The 19570-nt window shown below is 58.0% G+C and overlaps 2 protein-coding genes across 4 annotated transcripts in view; both read left to right on the top strand.

The window, feature by feature from the left end:
- Positions 1-5039, top strand: part of SYNPO (synaptopodin) — a 47829-nt gene extending 42790 nt beyond the window's left edge. For all 3 annotated transcript variants that reach the window (XM_062188836.1, XM_062188838.1, XM_062188837.1), the window contains one exon: positions 2497-5039. In XM_062188836.1, the coding sequence (XP_062044820.1) occupies positions 2497-3168 (672 nt within the window). In that variant the 3' untranslated portion in view covers positions 3169-5039. The remainder of the gene's footprint in view (positions 1-2496) is intronic.
- A 3576-nt stretch (positions 5040-8615) lies between these two features.
- MYOZ3 (myozenin 3) lies at positions 8616-18172 on the top strand. Its single transcript, XM_062189710.1, has 6 exons — positions 8616-8676; positions 13104-13258; positions 14200-14259; positions 14368-14503; positions 14795-14957; positions 18004-18172. Exons 1-6 carry the CDS (start codon positions 8616-8618, stop codon positions 18170-18172), a joined length of 744 nt encoding a protein of 247 aa, XP_062045694.1.
- The last annotated feature ends 1398 nt before the right edge of the window (positions 18173-19570 follow it).

Here is a 19570-nt window from a genome sequence, read left to right as displayed (position 1 = left end):
CTGCACCCAGCTCTTCGCCAATCCTGTTTCCTCTCCTGTTCTGAATACATTCTGCCTCACTCCGTCTCGCTGCTTTCTTTCTTCCGCGCTGCTACTGGCCGTCAGGGCTCTGTCCTCCTCCCTGGTTCTGGCCTGGGAAGTGTGGGCGAGTGTTTGTGTGAGAAGAGGGGAATGCACTGCCGGCATTGGCTGTGTGTGTGGATGTGCCCTGCACACCCTGGAGGTGAGCGTTGCTCCAGGCAGCACCTGGGGCCGCAGCCCCCTGTGCAAACCTTCTGCCAGGTTCTCCCTTCAGGTTTGGACAGAAACGGTGGCGAGTACTGGGGAAAACATTCGGCTCCTTAGAGCCAGATTGGTTCTACCCTTTACAAGCAGAATTGAAATACCCCTAGCCAGGCATTCACTCTCCAAGCCCCTTCGCCCTCTGCCTATATAAATGTGACCACTTCCCACATTGCTAACTATTAGCCTGGAGGACGGGAACCAATGCCACGGAGTCGGGGGAACTCAGGGGAACTCCCCAGCTCTGCCCCTGACTCCTGTGTGACGATCCCCTCCCATCTCCGGGCCTCCAGGGTTGCAGAAGGTAGGCTGGGGGCTCGGGCTGGGCTCTGATAGTCCACGTCTCACCAGACCTTACTCATGCCTGCACCCCTCCATGTCCCAGGCTGCTGCTGGGTTGACGGTGCTACTCTGAGTTTTCACCCCCTGCGTTTCCAAGGAGTTCAGGTGCAGAGTGCACTGCACGCTGTGGCAGAAAACGAGCACTATCATCCTCTGCCATCGCACACGGGCAGCACCCGGCCAGGGCACTGAGGATGAGGTCAGCCTCTGGCCCACCTCCAGGCGATGAGGCGCTGCCCTCCCCTCTTTCCAGCCCGTGCTGGAGCCGCTCTGGTTCGCCTGGACCCTGGGACTCTTCCCACTTGTTGGCCACCAAGGGTACAAGCCACCCTTCAGAGATTTTTAGACCTTCCTAGTTCCCCTGCCCCAGCCTGTGCCTCTTGTAGCCAAAGAGCCCAGGCTCCTCTTCCTCCATAGCTATTCACGGCTTGGGACCCCACCTCCCTGTTTCTGCGATTTGGGACACACGTGAGCCCACTCTGATGTGGCATTTGGTCCTGAGACCCTGGTCACTGCTGTTTGGCCCTAGGGCTCAGCCCTCCCTCCTAGCTGCTCTTGCTGAGTTATGGCGTCTGCTTCCTGGAATGTGTCCCAGGCGCACAGCGGCTCCTACACCTCCGACCCTGGAAGGAAAAGAGGTCGGTTATGTTGAGCTTTACCTTGAAGGCTGGAGGCTTGCGTATTCTCAGGTCTCTAAGGATCACTCCAGCTCTACTTTCCCACCAGATATGCACTGGGTAGGCCGTGTATACCACGCCTTTATAGGTGCATGGGTTCCAACTGAGTCTGCATCTAGCAGCCAGTGTGTGTGGGGAGGGATCAGGTTCCTGATTGGATGCAAGGATGACTGGCATGGCCATGGCTGATCACTGACTGGAGGGAAGAATTTCTTGTGTGGCTGGTTCTAGACTTGGGTAGGGGGCACTGGATGGATCGACTGGCTCTGGACTCTGAAGGGTGACTGCTGGGGAAGCGGTCAGACTGGTAATGCTGGCACCTGATGGGAGGCTTAGGCGATGTATGCTGGGCATGATTCCCAAACCCGCCACTCAAACCAGTGCAGATGGCTTAAACACGGCAGAGCTTTGACTCGACAGAGTCACACACCATTTCCTGGTGGGGTAGACCACACTGGGCACTGTTCACCCCCAACAGGGGTGCTGGGAGGAGTTGATGAGCCACAAAGACTAAGAACGAAGCTCACAGACCTCAGAGTTCTCACAGGGGTAGCAGCACGCGGGGCAGGTGCACAGCAGAGCTGTGCTCTCTGTAACTTCCACACAGCTCCTCCCCACGCCCCTGCCAGCAGCCCAGGGTGGGCAGTGTGCAGCCTAGGCCCAAAGCAACTTGCTTTTGTGTTGCCACCTGCCGCTGGGAACTTCTTCCCTGCTTAGGTATCCGAGGAAAAGCAGAGCACCCCCCAGGGCTTTCATCCAGTCTAAGCCAAATAGTAACAGGCAAATATTTCTAAATTTCAGAATAATCCATCCACATGGTCCAAAAATCCAAACCGCCAATGAAAATCAACCCACTGACAAGCCTTGCTCCCAACCCTGGGACTGAGTGTCCTGTCCCCTTCCACTCATCTCCCAGCGGTCACCCCTCCAGTGTTTCTCTGTGGTGCCCAGCAAACAGAAGGAAACCACGGTGCCCAGATTAAGGAGTCTGTCCCGAGGTGACGCTGACTCCGAGCCTCCGCGTTAAACGCACGGGTGGACACCAGCTGACAGGGGACACCTGCGCTTCGCGGCACTGCACGCCCCCCTCCCCCTTGCTCTCTAGATAAAGAGCAAGCCAGCTCGGCCCTGCCCCAACCGTGTTCGCAGAAGACACAGCACTAACACCTGCCCCTCCTCTCTGCTCTCTCCCCAGGACCGCCGGGAGATTCTGCCCACGTCCCCGCCCTGGACGCCGGCCGCATCCAGGCCCCCCAGCAGCCTGGACGGCTGGGTGAGCCCGGGGCCGTGGGAGCCCAGCCGCGGGAGCAGCACGAGCAGCCCCCCACCGCCGCTGCCCCCGCCGCCGCCGATGTCCCCCTCGTGGAGCGAGCGCTCAGTGTCCCCGCTGCGGCCCGAGCATGACGCGCGGCCACCCAGCCGCCAGCTGCAGGCACTCCTGGCGCGCAACATCATCAACGCAGCCCGGCGCAAGAGCGCCTCCCCGCGGCCGGCGGGCGCCGAGAGCCTGCGGCCCTTCTCCCCGCCGCGGCCGCCGCCGCCGCCGCCGCCACTGCGCATGCGCTCGCCGCAGCCCGCACGTCTGGGCCCTCTGGCGGCGCCCGGGGCCACATTCGCCCCGATCCCGCGGAGCCCCCTGCCCGCCGGGCCCTCGTTCTGCGCCGGTCCCCGGAGCCCGCTGCCCGCGCCGCCTAGGCCCTTCCCCTACCGTCGCTCGCCCACGGACTCCGACGTGTCCCTCGACTCCGAGGACTCCGGGGCCAAGTCGCCCGGTATCCTGGCCTACAACATCTGCCCCCGCGGGTGGACGGGCAGCCTGCGGCTCAAGCGTGGCAGCCTCCCCAGCGAAGCCTCCTGCACCACCTAAAGTCCCCCGCGTAGTAACACGCAAATATTTCTAAATTCAGAATAAGCCATCACACGGTCCACAAATCCAAACTCCCAATGAGAAGCAGCACACTGACCAGCCTTGCCCACCCCCACGAGGGCCAAAGAGCGATCAGGCTTGGGGGACCCAGCGCTTCGGCCCCAAAGGGTCTGGTCTCATTGGTCAGCCCCAGAGAGGAGCGCTCCGGCCGTGGGCTGGGGGGGGGGGACCCACACTTGGTTTCTGGCCCTTCCCGGTTCACTCAGTTCTCTGATGCTCCTGCTGACCCTCAGCTGCCTGTTTACCGTGGCTTGGACAACACCATCTCCCAACGTCAGCACACACACGCCTTGGCAACAGGACCCCGGGGCCGGCCGCGTTCTCCTCCCCCCAGCTCCCCCCAGCTCCCTGGAGTCTGCCACCTGTGGTGTGTTCAAAAGCTCCCTGTCCCACGCAGGCCCTGGCCTGGCCTGGCCATCGAGCTCCCTGGCACCGAGGTCCGGGCAGGAGCAGCTGTTTTCCGTCCCTTCCCAGACAAGCTCTATTTTTACCCGGTGACCTTTAGAGCAGTCTCTCGGGCCTGCTCAAGGTGCCCGGCCGTGCCTTCTGGAGAGGAGGTGAGAGCGCCTCTTCTGGCCCCTGCTCAGCCCCCACCCCGGTGCAGGGGGTCTCGGGCCTCTTAGCTGCAGCCAGGACTTCCTCCCAGGCCTGGGACTTGGGTTGCCCACGCAGCTGTCCCTCCTGGGCCCACCCATGCCAGGATCTGGGTTCACAGCTGACCTGAGGACGGCAGAGAATGGAGCAAGCCTGAGGCTCTCAGATCGGGGGTGTCTAAGTGGAGTGAGACGGAGGTTCTGCTGTTACAAGGAGTATGCTAGCTGTGTGGCAGCCCCCGCTCTGGGTGACCCCTGAGGGCTCCCCTAGCCCTGAAATTCACTTCCTGGTCTAAGAAGTGGGGGGGAGGATGGTGACAGAGGATCACGGGAGCAGATAAGCTGGGGGGGGGGGTGAGTGAGGGGTCAGGCCAGCTTCCGCCTGTGTTTCTGGCAGCCTAGGAAATGCCCATTCTTCAGTTCCAGCCCCCAGCCCCGGTGAATGTGTTGTGCCTAGAAGAGTGGGGAGTGGGCCCTGTCCTGCCCCCACCCCTTCTGCTGCACTCTGGCCTGGCTAATGCCTCATTCCCGGTGACCCCGGGGAGCGTGGCTGCCGGCCTGGTCCATTCAGTAAACTGCAGCTGCTCTGACTCCAGCTCCCAGGAGGGATCCAGGGAGCACTGGGACCAAATTCTGTGGTTTGCAGGCGTGGCAAGTGGTGGCCTCTCGAGGAGCATCGGCCTCGGAATACGCCGGGGACTGCAGCAGGCAGAGCACTACAGGTATGGAGGCAGAAGGATGCCGGGATGTAGCTAGAGGTGCAGGGCTGGACTTAGCCTCAGGGCAACGCTGAGCCTGGAACCAAGGCTGTGGAGAGCCAGCCAAGGTCAGGGGGGAAGGGACTCAGAGTTGGGTGGGAGGCTGAGAATAAAAATGTGATCCCGGGGGCGCCTAGAGCCTTAGGGCTGCGGACATAGGCCCTGTGGGTGGGAAGATGAGAGGTGCTCCAGCTCAACTGACGAGGAGCAACCACGTTTACTGAAGCCCCAGCCTGCTGCAGGAACCCCTTGCAGCGAGAGAGACTGGAGCTAAGGACCCCTCCTAGAGAAGAGACACTGCCAAGCTTCCGGCCAATGCAGTGACCTAAGTATCTACTTCTACCTGCATTTCCTGAAATAGCCAGCAGGAGGCAGCCTAACCCACTAGAGCTTGCCAGTGTTCTGCCTCCTGCCTCCTGTAGAATTCAGCTCTGGCCCTCAATAAATGCTTCCTGCATTCTCCTGCCTCCAGTGTCATTTTTGTTTATGCCCAAAGCCCTTCCTTGCTCCCCAAGCATGCAACAGTCCATGGGACTCCGGGGGAATGGGAATATTTGAGAGACATGGGCTGGGAGCTTGGGGAGCAGCTATATGCAAAGGTGGGGGAACAAGTGGGGCCCTAGAAGAAGCCCCTGGGTTGAAGTCCTGGTGCTGTCACTGACCAGCTCAGGAATCCTGCATCTGGCCACTCTCTCTCCAGGCCTCAGCCTCCCCATGTGGGTAAGGGGAGAGCAAGCTGCGCTAGGAAGCATCTTGGGTGGTGTTGCCCAGGCTGGGACCACCGTACACACTGTCACTGGAGTGGGCACAGCCAGGCTGGGCCAGGGCCAGCTTCCTCCCAGCAGTTCAGGGCTCCAGGACGAAGACCCAAGGCGAGAGGTCACCTCTGAGTCCAGGTAACCTAGTGAGCTCAGAGCTTGGCCCTCAGGCGTCCTCCCCTCCTGCCAGGGCAACCTTTGCCCAGAGAAGGCGGCTGTGGTCCCAGTCCCAGGTGAGGCCAAGCCTGTCCTGGGGACCTCCCTCACCCTCCTTTCTAGAAACTCAGGCCTAGCAGGGGCTGGGCAGAGGAACCCAAGGGCCAGGGAGCTGAGTGCAGGAGACAATGCCCTGCGGAGTTCAGGAATATACCCTGAATATACCACAGGAATATACCACAGCTGCAGGTGCTCTCCCACACCCGCCGGGCCCAGAGCCCCAGGGCACTGCCCACCCTTCCTGGGGAGCATTCCGTGTGCCTCTGTCTCGGTCTACCTCCAGCGTACTGGTGAGCTCATCACACCGAGTACCTGCAAAGCGGAGCTCAACCTGCCCCGCACCTGAGCCTGCTCCTCGTCCTGGCTACCTACCGTCGTCACCCCAGCCTGCTGCTCATCCTGGCTACTGCCCGCCATCACCCCAGCCTGCTGCTCATTCTGGCTACCGACTGCCGTCACCCCAGCTGGAAGCGGGGTGTGGTCCTTGACTCACCCCGCGCAGTCCCGCCCCAAGACCTGGCGACTCTCTTAGCACCCCTGCTGTCTCTTCCCTCCCTCAGCTGGCTGCACTGAGACCCTCCTGCCTCTGGTCTGAGCCCTTCACACCTTTCCCACGCGGCAGCCAGAGACATCTGGGGGAAATGCCAATCTGACCACTGCACCCCAACAGCCCTTTATCAACACAGCTTCTGGTGCAGCATCGGCCTTGGCCTTCTACCTGGCCTCGTCTCTCAGCACTGCCCCAGGTCCCCGGCTCTGGCTCAGCTTGCCAACCCCCTGCCATCCTTTTTTTTTTCTTCTTTTTTTTTTTAAGGTTTAGTCCCTACCATCTTCACATGCTTTGTGTCCCCCATCTGCAATGCCCTTGCCCCTTTGCTGCCCGGTAAAGCCCTGCTCATTCTTCATGGGAGCCCGCCAACGTCTCCTCCTCCGGGAAGCCTTCCCAATCCCCCTGGCCAGGCTGATAACACGTCCTCGACACCCCAGGCTCTCCGGAGAATCTCCCATGAGGCTACGCCAAGTCTTGTTTATTGGGCTGGATCTGACTCCGGCCTGGCTGGGCTCCTTCAGGACGGAGCCCTGCCTCATTTATTTTCAGTCGGCGGAGAGAGGCTCTGAGAATGTGAGGAGGTGGGGAGAGGGAGGGAGAGGAGCAGGACGGAAGGAAAGGCGGCACTGACGCAGGAAGAAAGGTAGCAAGAAAGAGAGAAGCAAAGATAGCGGGTGCGGGGGGAATTCACCCATGCAGCCGTCCCTCGTCCACCCACCAGCTATCTAAGAAGGCGACAACAGCTAATGAGCCGAGTGAGCAGCCGCGGACTCTCGACATTTCCAGGTGACTTTTAGGCGTGCACATGGGAGTGTGCGTGCACATGGGAGTGCGTGTGCACATGTGATTGCGCGTGCACATGTGGGCGCAAGCCTTCTGTCGGCAGGGGCCCGCTGCCGGGGCACCTGTCTTCCCTAGGGTCTGGTGCTTTTAGCATCTGGCCCCGGCTCCTATTGCAGCCCGAAATAAGGCTGTGACCCGCGACAAGGCAGGAACGATTCTCGCCAGCTGAAGCCAGAGAGGGCTGCCCACTGCTCGCTGCCCGCTGCTGCAGCGGCGACACAGCCACCAGCCGACTGTGAAACTCCAGCCTCCCGACAGAGGTGTCAACCTCGGAGTTCTGATCCGCCCTCCTGCTCACGGTGGTGGTCTCCTCTTCCTCTCAGGTACCAGGATCCCAGGGGAGCTGGGTACCGGGGGAGGCAGCAGAGGGGACTGGCCAGAATCCAGAGGGCCCTTCCCCAGAGTGGAGGTAGGCCATGCAGAGGATCCGGGGAGTCTGGGACCTCGTGGGAGTGTGGATCTTGGGTTGGAGGGAGGAGAACTCTAAGCTCTAGGCCACTCGACACAAGTGGGATGGGGGGCTTTGACTGAAGGCGGGGGCGGGTGACAGCTCTGCTGGGGACTTCAGCAGCCTCCCCGTCTGTCACTGAGGGGCCCTGCCCAGCACGGGGGATATCTGTCAGCGGAGTGCTTCTGAGATCTGTGCACCGTGCAGGCCTGGACAGCTTAGGACCCTCAGCCCACAGGCACGCAGACTGCCTCCGGCTCTCGAGGACTCGGATACTCTTGAGGCGATCCGTGAATTCCTACGACTTGGCCCAACCCCATTGTGCCACAGAGGGGGAACTGAGGCCCAGGGCTGGAGAGCGACTTGTTCCCAGTTAGGAGGAAGTCAGGGACACCAAGGGAATGCAGGTCCCCAGCGAGCGCCCCTGGACCCCAGGTTCCACAGGGAGTGGGTATAGGAGTGGTACAGATGGAAGCGGACGTCTAGAAAAATCTGTAAGCAAAGACAGGGTCGGGGGCAGAGGGCTGGGCGCTGCCTATTTTCCTGGGGGCAAGTTCGAGACTTGAGTCTGGGGCCTGAAGGGCTCTCTGGGGCTTTGGACCTCGTTTTATTTGTAAATCTCCCAGATTCCTAGAAAGTGCCTTGAGACCAGAGAGGGAGGAGGAGGACGGGAAAGAGAACACTGTGGAGGTAGAGTGGGGTGGGGGGTGGGGGTGCTGGTTCCCCCACTGTTGCTGGGCCAGTCTGTGCCTCAAGCCTCAGGGCCAATTCCTGCAGCCAAGAAGGCCCAGCAGAGCCCATCCTAACCCATGTCCCCTGCCCCTGACGAGATCTATCTTGGGTGGGCAGATGACAATAGAACTTGGGACCCCCGCCTCCCCAACCCCGATGTCCCAGGCATTTGCTGTCCTTCTGACCAGGGTGCCGGACCTGGACCAAGGACTCAGAGTTCACGCTGTGCCGGAAATAAGTGTCCCTAGCAACGGGGACCCGGTTTGCGTGGCCTCTCCCCACTCCCTTGCCCTTCCTGGGCCTCAGGCCCCTCTGCAGAGACCCCAAGGCTCTTCCCGCTCAGTCAGCCCTCGCCTGTGATGGGGGGCGGGCAGGGGGCAAACTGGCCAGGGCCAGGGCTGGATCAGTCAAGAACTTGGAGGGGTTCTGGGGAGGGGCGGGGGCGGGGGGGGCAGCCTGGCCCATTTGTGAGTGTTCCTCTTCGACAGGATGATCCCCAAGGAGCAGAAAGGGCTGGCCATGTCTGCCCCGGGGGACCTCTCGGAACCAGGTAAGCTGGGCCCAGCCCCGCTTCTTACAAACCCTCTTCTCCCTTCTAATCTGTGGCTCCTCAGGCCTGCTGGCCCCAGGCCCAGCAAACAGGTGTGAGGCCAGCCCAGAGGGAGCGCCTGTGGAATCTGCAGCCTGGGCTGGGGAACTTCCGGAGGCTCGAGGAGGGACCTTGTCCTGTGTCCGCAGAGCCAGGAGCTGCAGCTGAGTGACCCTAACTCCAGCTAAGGCCTGATGTCAGCCCCAAGCTGAATTCTGAAGGCATCTACATGGCAGGGGCTGGGGAGCCCGCACTCCACGCTGGGCTCTGCAGGCTGCTTCCATGCCCTTGAGCATCACAGCCAGACTTCCGCCCATCTCATGCGGCATCTCTGCCTGCCTCCCCGGCACCCATTGGTTCGCCAGTCTCTAATGCTGGTTGTGATACATATCTGCCAGTCTCTAATGCTGGTTGTGAAACCCATCTCCAGGGCTGGGAAGTCTTGGGTGGGATCCTTGGGAGTTCAGCCCCAGGGGTCCTGTGTCCATGCCTTATTGAGGGGTGCTCTCAGAAGGGAAGTGAGGGCAGGGGAAAATGCTGAGCCAGGCTGGGCTTGGCTGCAGTTCAAGTTCAGCCTGACCTCCATGGGAGACTGCAGAGCGTCACAGAATCCATTCCACCAAGGCAAGGGGGCAGTGGGCAGCTGTTTCCACGCCGCTGAGCAGGTCTCTGCAGAAGGTCATGGTTGGGATCTGTGGGCCACCAATAACAGAGTTGGGGCAGCACAGGGTGCACCCCGGGGGTCACACCATCGTAAACACCCTCGGGTGTATGTCTTTGGGTATGTTTACTCAACTTGCGCCTGGAGAATGTGTTCCTAGACCAAGAACTACTTAGTCAAGTGGGTCTTATCGTTTCTGTTGTCAGTGTTGAGCGCAGTTCACCTGCATGGTGTCTGAGATTATGAAGTGGGGGCGAGGGCCTGGGGAGGTATTTAGGTAAAACCGTTCCTACTGGTAATTACGCAAGGCACTTTCTGGTATAAAAAGAATCCTGTCAACAATTTCCAGCCCTCCCTCTTCCTATGTTTCCTAAGTAGTCACCGCTAATATTAGACATGTCTGCTACTGTTTCCGATGCACCTACAGGTACCTACATATATATAGGCTCTTAGAATACACAGCCTTCAAGTACTTTCCCTTCTACTTACCCTACAGCGGGTTTCTTTCTGTTCTTAGTGTGTGGAAAGGGCTCTTCCTACATTTGTTCAAAGAATTTAAAAAATCCTTTTTTAAAAAAGTGACTGCTTAAGACATCGCTAAATAGAATGATTCAGAGCACCCCAGTGGCCCAGGTGCTGACGGGAGCCCCCCTTCCCCTAGCCCAGTCCATCTTCTGGCCCACGGCACTGCCTTCCACGACCTTGGCAAGCCTGCTCCTGTTTCCTCGAACCTCCAATACCTCTTGCTGCTAACGACCTTGCTTCTTTTCACCAAGGAAAATCCAGTAGCGGACAGGCAACATGTGCAGCCCCACCTGCCACAGCTGCCCACCTGCTCGCGTCCAAGCCTGGGCGCTCAGTCTTCCTTCCCCAGAGACTTGGCAAAACCCCCTCACACCTGTCTGCTGCCAGCCCTTCTAGCTGCGCACCGGACACCCTGCCCCTTCAAGGACAGTCCTTCTGCCATTTCTGTCAAATGTGCCCATCAGCCAACACACCTGCTGTCAGTTCTCTCTACAGACAAAGCCCTCTCGATCTCACAGCTGCCTCCAGCCGTGGTCATTGAAAGCCCAGACTTCTCAGCGCAGTTATCCTTTCCTTCCCATCCTCTCTCTTGTTAACACATTATGATGTCAATTTCCAAACACAGGCAGAAGTAGGAAGTTCAGATTCCCAGGGCTCCCATCTTTCTTCCTGGATTCCAAAGTTAATACCAAAGGACATGTTATTTCACCCCCCAAATTCTTCAGAACGCATCAACAAGGATAATAAGGACTTTCTTTACATTCTACAAGGGTATTAGCACAGAGAACATAAATAGCAAAAACAATTTAATACCACCTAATAAGCAGTACCACATTTAGCTCCTTCCGATTTTCTAGTTTGGGTTAATCAGGATGGATCAAAAAGGGCTTTTTTTTTTTTTTTTTTTTTTTTTTTTGACAGGCAGAGTTAGATAGTGAGAGAGACAGAAAAGTCTTCCTTCCGTTGGTTCACCCCCCAAATGGCCGCTACGGCCGGCACACTGTGCCGATCTGAAGCCAGGAGCCAGGTGCTTCCTCCTGGTCTCCCCTGTGGGTGCAGGACCCAAGCACTTGGGCCATCCTCCACTGCCTTCCTGGGCCACAGCAGAGAGCTGGATTGGAAGAGGAGCAACCATGACAGAATCCGGCGCCCCAACCGGGACTGGAACCCCGGGTACCGGCGCCGCAGGCAGAGGATTAGCCTAGTGAGCCGCAACGCTGGCCTAGGGCTATCATTTTTAATTGGCTGCTAGGTTTCTGAAATATCCTTTAATCTAAAGCAGCCTCCCCTCCCCTTTCTTCCACGTCATTCACTTGTGGAAGAAAACAGGCCAGATGCCGCGTGGAATGTTCCCTATCCTGGATCTGACTCAGGCTGGCTTCGGTTATGCCAGAAATTGTTCCTCCGGCCCTTTTCTCCTGAACCCTCTCTGATCAGGCTCTCACACCCAAATGTGTCACAGCAACTCCTTTAGTGAAAATTACTGCTGACCCCACGTTACGCAGCGTGGCCGCCACTCTCAGCCCGCGCCTTATAGACCCGGTGGCAGCACCTGCCTCTGCTGTGGGTCCCTCCATCATTCCTGCACTATCCGGGGTGCTCTGCAGGGCGTCTCCCTCTTCAGGTTTCCTCCTATCTCCCTTCCAGGCTCCGGGCTGGCTCCCACCTCCTCTGGCTGAGAGTCGGAGGCCCCCTGGCTCAGTCTTGGTCTACTCTCATTTCTTGCTGACCTCATCCAGCTCAAAACAGCATCTAGAGGGCTGGGATATAAACTTGGCGTCTCTGATTTTTAGAGGCGGACAGTGCAGGGCAGCTGCCTCACCCAACAGCCCTCTGCACCCAGGTCCTCACCATGCCGGCACCCACACCCCGTCCTCCAAAGCCTTCCTTGTTGGTCACATGCACAAGCCAGCATTTTACTGGGCTAGGGGAAACCCTCAGGTGAGAAGTGGGTCCCAAACCACCAGCACCGGAAGTCCTCTCAATGGCTACAATGCCTAGTCCTAAGCATGAGATGAGAAAAAACATCATGGAAAACACCACCGCCAACAAGCACTGTCTACAAGCTCCCAGAGGCGCCCGCTGCTTCTCTCCAGGCCCGTTTCCTGGGGGAACGCTCCACCCACACATCCAGCTCCATTCTCAGTGTCTCCACCTGGAAGTCTGCAGGCGCTGCCAAACTCATGTGCTCACGTTTAGAGACGATAGCAGAGCTTCATGCACACCAGATACTCAATGCAACTCAAGCGCGTGCTCTTAGAAAGGTGGAGATCGTGATCTGATAAACCCAAGTTACAAACACAAACGCCATGATTCCATTTTGGGTACAAAGTCATCTATGAGGAGCCAGCCTCGTCGCATAGTAGGTTAAGCTGCCACCCGAGATGCCAGCATCCTATTAAGAGTGCCCATTCGGGTCTCAGCTGCTCCACTTCCCTGGTAATGTGCCTGGGAAAGCGGCGGAAGATGGCCAAGTCTCTGTGTCTGTGTCTTTCTCTCTCTGTTACCCTGCCGTTCAAATAAAAGTAAAATAAATCCTTAAAACCCAAGTCCCACAAGAGTAAACAGCACAGAGAAAGACAGAGAAAGCACGTATGCTAAGGTATTGCTGGTGGTGTTGTCTGGGTGGTGGACAGTGGCATTTCTCTTCTGTTTTCTTCCATCTGCATTTTCTAACTGTCCTCTGTATACATATATGCCATTTGTGTAACACTGAAAGACCGTTTTAAATCAACAGGACACACATCCAAAACCAAACTTCTGATCTTTCCCCAAAAGAACATGTCCTCCCTCGGCCTTCCCGGTCTCGGCAAGTGGGTGTGCCCCCTTCCCAGTGGCTCCAGCCTGACACCTTGCTGTCTGCCCTCCAGCCCTCACCCCCAGGGCCCCGGCTTACCTGGAGCAAACATCTAGATGTGGCCACTGCTCATTCCCTCGGCCACTGTGCGTAGGAGCTGCACAGCAAAGTCCTGGGCCTAAGAGCTTCCCAAACTACAGCCTCCCCCTGAGCGGCCAAAGTCTGTGTGCTGTTTCCCCCAGCAGGTGGGCCACGTTTCAGAGTAATGACTTCCGGGGTCAAATGTTTGCGTAGGGAGAAACAGGTGTTTTTTCTAGCAAGCCCTGATGCCGGGAGGAGGCGCCAGTTCAAGGGTGTGGCCTGGAGCGCCTGGGGCGGGTGGTGAGGCCTTGCCTCTCCTTGCAGTGCCCTTGCTGGACCTGGGCAAGAAGCTGAGCGTGCCCCAGGACCTAATGATAGAGGAGCTGTCACTCCGCAACAACCGGGGGTCCCTCCTCTTCCAGAAGAGGCAGCGCCGCGTGCAGAGGTTCACCTTTGAGCTTCCAGACAGCCAGCGGCTGGTGAGTCAGCCCGCCCTGCGCTCTGGGGGAAACTGAGGCCAGGGAGAGCCTGGTGAGCACCTCTGGCCTCTGGTGGGGCCCTCGAGCTCCTGCTGGGGAGACGGTGATGTTCCCACAGGTCGAGCGTCTGCTCTGCTGGGTGACCCTTGGGCTGTGTGAAGCTTTAGCCTCTCTCCACTGATACAAAGCCCAGGGTGGGCTGGGTGGGACGGGAGGAGGGACGGGACTCTGCCTCCTGCTAAAAAGGCTGGAAGCCAGTAGAGAGCTGGGGCTGAATTTGCAGCAGGCAGGGCTTAGCTTTGAACTTGGCCTAGCACGGAAAATGCAGCATACCTTTTCCTCCTTCCCACTAGAGGAAGGAGAAGGCTACTGAGCAGTCTGCTGGTAGAAAAAGAAAGCAAGGATGGGTTTCCCCTGGCTGCAGAAATGGACGGCAGCTTCAGCTTCTTCTAAAGAAAGTGGGGGTATTGCAGCCATATATGGCTCCAGCTCCCATCGGCTCTGCATAGGAAAGAACCCAGAGAACTAACATGGACACCTCCCTCTGCTGGGGCCTAAGCAAGGCTGGCTTCTCCCCTCATTTCATGCTACGAGATCCATATCCTCATCCCCATGTATACAGAGGGAAATCAAGGCTCAGAGACGTGAGCTATCTCACCCAGTCTTGGTACAATAGCAGTCAACATAAACGCCGGTGTCTTCAAAAAGTGCGTGGAAAATGGGTGCTCTGAAAAGGAAAAAAAAAAAAAAAACTCACATGGATTTCAAGTTATTGTACACAGAAATAAATGTATCCTTCAACCCCGACTGCCCGGGAAACTGTTGGAAGCATGTCTCTGCTTCCCCCTGGGGGATCTTGTCCTTTCTGCCTCTTTTGGTGGAGGGAGAACCTGGGTGTCCTTCCCCGCTGAGCCTCCTGCGGTCCATTTGCCCCCTCACAGAGCCTGGCTGGAAGCGCCAAGAAGAAGGCGCTTGGAACAGCGGAGCCCGGGACGGTGAGTGCTGGGGAAGACTCCGCCCAAAGGGACGCTTGGGGAAGGGGCGCCGCAGCCGCGCAGGGGAGGGAGTGGTCGGCCACGGCTTTTCTGAGCGCCCGCCCCCGTGCCCAGGTCGCCAACGGCCCGGAGGCGCAGAGCTACCGCTCGGAGCTGCACGTCTTCCCGGGCTCGCCCGGGGGCCTGGACGACGCCCACGGCACGGGCGCCCTGGCGGAGAGCACCCGCAGCCCCAGCGCCCTGGCCCCAGGTGAGTGGGTGAGCCTGGCGTGGGGCAGTGGATGGGGCGTTGCCCAGGGATCGTGCGATCCAGCCCGGTCGCCCACGCCCTACGGCTGGAGCACAAGCCCAGAGGGGCCGCCACAGGGCGAGTCTGGGTCTCGCCAGCTGACCTTGGGTGCCATGGTTCCCCTTACTGGCGTGACATAGACACCCCATCCCCGACTCCTCTTGTGATGGGAGTGAGGATGGCAGTGAGGCAGAGGGGTACAGAGCCCGGGCGCCCCCTTCCGCCTCCCCCACACAGCCGCTCCTTGCGCAGGCTACTCCGAGCCGCTGAAGGGCGTCCCGCCAGAGAAGTTCAATCACACGGCCATCCCCAAAGGCTACCACTGCCCGTGGCAGGAGTTCATCAGCTACAGGGACTACCTGGGCGACAGCAGCAGTCACACCCTCAGCCCAGCCAGCTACCGCAATTTCAACAAGTAAGGCCGCGGGGAGGGCCGGGCAGGTGCTGTTGGCTGAGATGAGAACAGGTTCTTGTCTGGGTGCCAGAAGGAATTCAGACGCGAGACAGAGAGGAGTGGTGAGCGAGGTGGCCAAGTGTCCAGGAGTAGCACAGCCGTCGAGACAGATGGCACCTGTCCAGCTGGAGCCTGGGAGAGGGCCAGGTCATTCAGACTGGGGAGAGCAAGGTTAGGTAGTTGGATGGGGACAATACACTTGGAAGGCAGGGGAGGCTGGGAGTATTCAGACCGGGGCTTCTAAGGGAAGGGGTCCAGGTCTTTCTGCTTCCCCTCCTCCCTCTTCTCCTGGCCACAGGGTTGCTGGGTGTGAACTAGGTGAAATTCCTCCTACGGTTTTATCACCCAGGCTGGGGCCACCTGTAAAGTTGTAGAGGTATGGGCAGGACTTGTGCAAAAATACCGGGCTCTTCTGCATGCACAGGCCAGTTTAACTTCCTACCTCACAGTGCCCACGCGCCGTCTTCTGCAGGTGAAGGGACAGGAGCCCAGGAACCAACAAACTGCGGAATCAGGAAACAAGAAGTGGGGCGGAGTGGGGGCTCGTCTACTTGGACAACCGTAGAGCCTCTGCTGCCTCTCCACCTCTTCCAAGGTCCTGTCTTCCCCCCAGGCAGGCAGCTGGCTCTCTCGAGAGCCAGGCCAGCCCAGCCTCTCTTTATGTCACCAACTGGGGTGGGGGCCATTTGGATATTTACAACCTCACTACTCAGGGACCATAAAAAATTGTGAACTTAAACATTAGGCTGCTACAGTTGTGTCGAATTTCCAGTCCCCTCTGCGGTTGCCTTGGCAGGGCCAGACCAAATGACTGGGAGGGGAGAGCTTGTTCCCAACCCCTCCCCTGCCCCAGAGGCTGGTTTTTGGTTAAACAGAAGAGTGACGGGAAACCACTGGAGCGGCTGGTACTGGTTTAAAGCCTGGGGCCTCAACAAAGGGTTAAATACAGACTCCGGGTCTTGGGCAAGCGACAGCCTCTCTGAGCCTCTTGCCTCAGCTGTAGAGCGCACTTGTAGAAAAGCCATCCAATGGCTCTGAGCAGGACACAAGCAGCCACAAAGCTGCCAATAAGACACTCAACGAACAGCAGTTACTGTCGTTATCACCACTTGTAGGCTGAACAGATGATGACGGCAGAAGCTCATGGAGAACCTGAGAGGCATCACTCTGGTACTGTGATCTGGGGGCCTGAGAACACATCACAGGCGTCCAGTCGGAGGCTGGTGCTGGAGGAAGGCCTTGGGCAGGGGATACATTTCAGCGGCTGTTGGCTTCCCCCGTCTGAGGCTATTTTAGGTTGCAGGAAGCAAGGGACAGGGTCCTCAGAGAGGAGGCCACCGTCCAGCTCTTCTGGCACCTGCTCGGACCACACGGGGAGACTGCGTCTGCCTGACAGAGACAGATGGGTGGGCTCCAGGCCCTGGCTGGCCCTGGACACCCGGCATTGTGAGGAAGGGCTGAAGGAGCTGGGGGCTGGGGATGGGAGGGGATCGGCCTTGGAAGGGACAGCTCAGGATGGGCGTGACTGCCCCCAGGCAGCTGAACAGCCAGGGAAGATTGGGCCCCACAGGCCTGTGTGAGCCTCCAGCTAGGAGCTTCCTAGCAGACACCCTGGAGTTCCCACCAGGGGCAGCTTCCCTGTCTGTCCTTCTGGTCCTCAGACCCTGCCCGCCCAGCCTTGGAAAGCTCTTGGCAGCCCCGCAGCCCCGGGTAGCCAGCTTCTATGCTGGCTGCTTCAGGTTGCGTCTGCACCCACGTCATGCCACACACATGACAGGCGCTCTACATTCCCACCAGCAGCGGGAGGGTCCTGGGAGCCCTGAGCCCAGACCTCTCCTGAGACAGAAAGGGCAATTGAGGCGCAAGGGGCAGGGACAGCAGTGTTGGTGGCCACGAGGGCCCGGAGTCCAAGGCTCTGGGCTCCCAGTCAAGGGCATGTCAACTGTGAGGCCTGCTCAGCTTGGACACTGCCCAGCCTGCTCCCGCAGGGCCTGGCTGTCGCCACCAGAGCTGGGGTGGTCTCAGCTGCAAGGCTGCCTGGCTGGAACCCAGGCCCAGGCCAGGCTTGCTCGCTTCCTCCAGAAGTCTCTGGCTGCAGGAGAAATATTCCTTAAGCAATTTTTAAAAATATTTTCTTCAAATTAAAAAAAAGGCTTTCAAATCATATACATATTGTCTCTTAAAAAATTCAGCAATTGCAAATGAAGTTCACTACCCTGCAATCCGGGTTCCTCCCCAAAGACAACGCCATTGTCAGACTGTGTGTATGTGCAGGACATTTTGCACAGCCAGTGGCATAGCTACTGGAGACACGGTACTGTGTGTGTGTGTGTTCTTTCCTGCAAGTTGCCTTTTCCACAAAACCTCACGCTTTGGGGATCTCCACATTAATGCATACAGATCTAGTTCCATCCCATGAGCTGCTGTGTAGCATGCTGCCACATGCTGTGCTCTTTGTCACCCACATGCTGCTCGTGGCTTTTGCCTCGGGCGTACACGCCTGTGCCTCCCTACCTACAAGCTCAGAGGTGGAGCTGCTGGGGAACAGAGTGCACGCATTTCCAGATGAAAAAGATCCTGCCGAGTTGTCCTCCAAGGCAGCGAGGCAGCGGCACCAGCGGACCCAGATTTGCAGCCGAGTGCCCCCCCCCACCTCACCCACTTCACCCCATTGTCCAGTGATTCCAATTTGCCAGTCTTAGGGCAAATCCCCTCTTTCTGCTTCGATCTGAGTCAGTTGTTCCAAGCTGGGGAAGGGTGACAAGTAGAAGGGACAACTTTCTACGACAAGCCAGTTGTAACACTGGAAACTCCACACCTCTGCCTAAGCAACAAGCCGTGGCCACTAGGGGCAGGCAGGGAATGGGTAGCGCTGGAGAATCCCACTGCACAAGGCACACACCTTGCTGGGTTGAAGGGCACCGAGGCCCACACGTAGGGACCACGGGGCAGGGTCCTGCCGCCCCTTCCTGCACAGCTCACGTCTCCTGCTGCTCTCTTTCCCCAGGACCCCGGTGCCATTTGGAGGACCCCTCGTGGGGGAGGCCATCCCCAGGGCAAGCACCCCTTTTGTCCCAGAGCCCTTCAATGGCTTGGAGCTCCTCCGCCTCAGACCCAGCTTCAACAGAGTGGCCCAGGGCTGGGTCCGCAACCTCCCGGAGTCTGAGGAGCTGTAGCCTCAGCCTGGATCTTCTACGCGCCCCGCTCAGAGCTTGGGCAACCTCTGCAGCCAAGACTTGCAGACAGTACTTTGCGGTTTGTGAAGAGCCTGCACATGTAAAACCTGATCGCGCATGGCCTTGAAGGCCCCTGATGTAGCCATGCTTCGAAATTCCTTGGGGAAATTGTTCCTGATTCGGGTTTCTGGTCTGCCCTAGCCTTGCAGCATCAGCGCCTCCCAGGCAGGGGAGTCTGTAACAGTACTCCAGTTGTGTCCTTAGGAACCCACAGCCATGCCTTGGCTCCTCCCTGCTCCAGCAGCTCACACTCCCCCAGGCGCAGGGTGCTCCCTAGTAGTCCAGCTACCTGTGCATACCTCTGATGGTTAGAAAGTCTTGCTTTTTATTTAAACAATTACGGAGTATCTACTGAGTGTTAGACCATCTGTCAAGCCCAGGCCCCAAGGAGGAAAAGAGAAAGAGGGGAGACAGATCTGTAAGGCAACAGATCATCTGAATTGTTCCTAAAATGTGCTACTGCCATCCAAGGAACAGAGTGTTATAGGGCAGAGGCAAAGTGCCTGGGTGTGGGGTGGGAAGCTTCCCAGAGGTGGAGGGGGACCTTGGAGGCAGAGTCCATAAGGAGAAGAGAGAGGGTGTGATGGCAAGTGGACTAGCAGGTGCAGAGGTGCGGAGCTGAGCCCAGGTGCAGGGGTTGTGGAGAAGGGACGGTATTAGAGGAGTCACAGTGGGATGGGTTTTCCTAAGTGGGGACGTTTCAGTGACGGTGTAGGGCACAGGTTGGAGAGAAGAATGCAAGAGCCGGAAGTCTGAAAGGGATGAGGTCACGGGGATGGAGAGAGGGGCCATCCTACTGGACACCTTCCAGGACAGGTGCAAAGTGGGGGCACTCATAAAGGCTCCTTTCCACCTGCCATTCCGAGCAGGCCCTTTAGTTCAAGTGAAGATGATGGTGATGGAGGAGGAGGAAAGGGAAGGAGAGAAAATGAAGATGATGACAGTGGCTGTGTGCTGAGTGTCTCAGCACCTGCGCTGACAGTAAGCTCTGGACATACCCAGCACAGACACCCACCTGCCCACCCTCCTGCCTCTGTCCAGCCCTCCCAGAGAGGTAACTACTGGCAACAGTTTGGTCCTTTTGAAATCTAGAATTATTTGAATAGGTAGATAAGTACATGCATATAGATGCACAGGTGCCTGGGGATGTCTTGGTTTTAATGGAATCATGCTGTATGTACCCTTGTGTGTCGTCTTTATTCAGCCATAAGTAAAATTTGGATTTTGAAAAAGCAGATACATTAACCTTTGATGTAATGTAGCAGCCTACCAAGTCCCTCACATTAAACACCATTCTTAAGCCTGTTTTTGTTCTTTCTAATGAAATTAGAGTGGCAA

This window comes from Lepus europaeus, chromosome 4 (genome assembly GCF_033115175.1).
Source record: "Lepus europaeus isolate LE1 chromosome 4, mLepTim1.pri, whole genome shotgun sequence".
NCBI lineage: Eukaryota > Metazoa > Chordata > Mammalia > Lagomorpha > Leporidae > Lepus > Lepus europaeus.
The sequence above is the reverse complement of the archived record's forward strand: the minus strand, read 5'-3'. Positions and strand labels throughout refer to the sequence as shown.

Bases quoted from the DNA above. Each gene is read 5' to 3' on its own strand.
- MYOZ3 (XM_062189710.1), top strand. From the start codon at position 8,616: ATGATCCCCAAGGAGCAGAAAGGGCTGGCCATGTCTGCCCCGGGGGAC. The intron at 8,677-13,103 runs GTAAGCTGGGCC...CTCTCCTTGCAG, and splicing joins GGGGGACCTCTCGGAACCAG to TGCCCTTGCTGGACCTGGGC. The intron at 14,958-18,003 runs GTAAGGCCGCGG...CTCTTTCCCCAG, and splicing joins AGCTACCGCAATTTCAACAA to GACCCCGGTGCCATTTGGAG.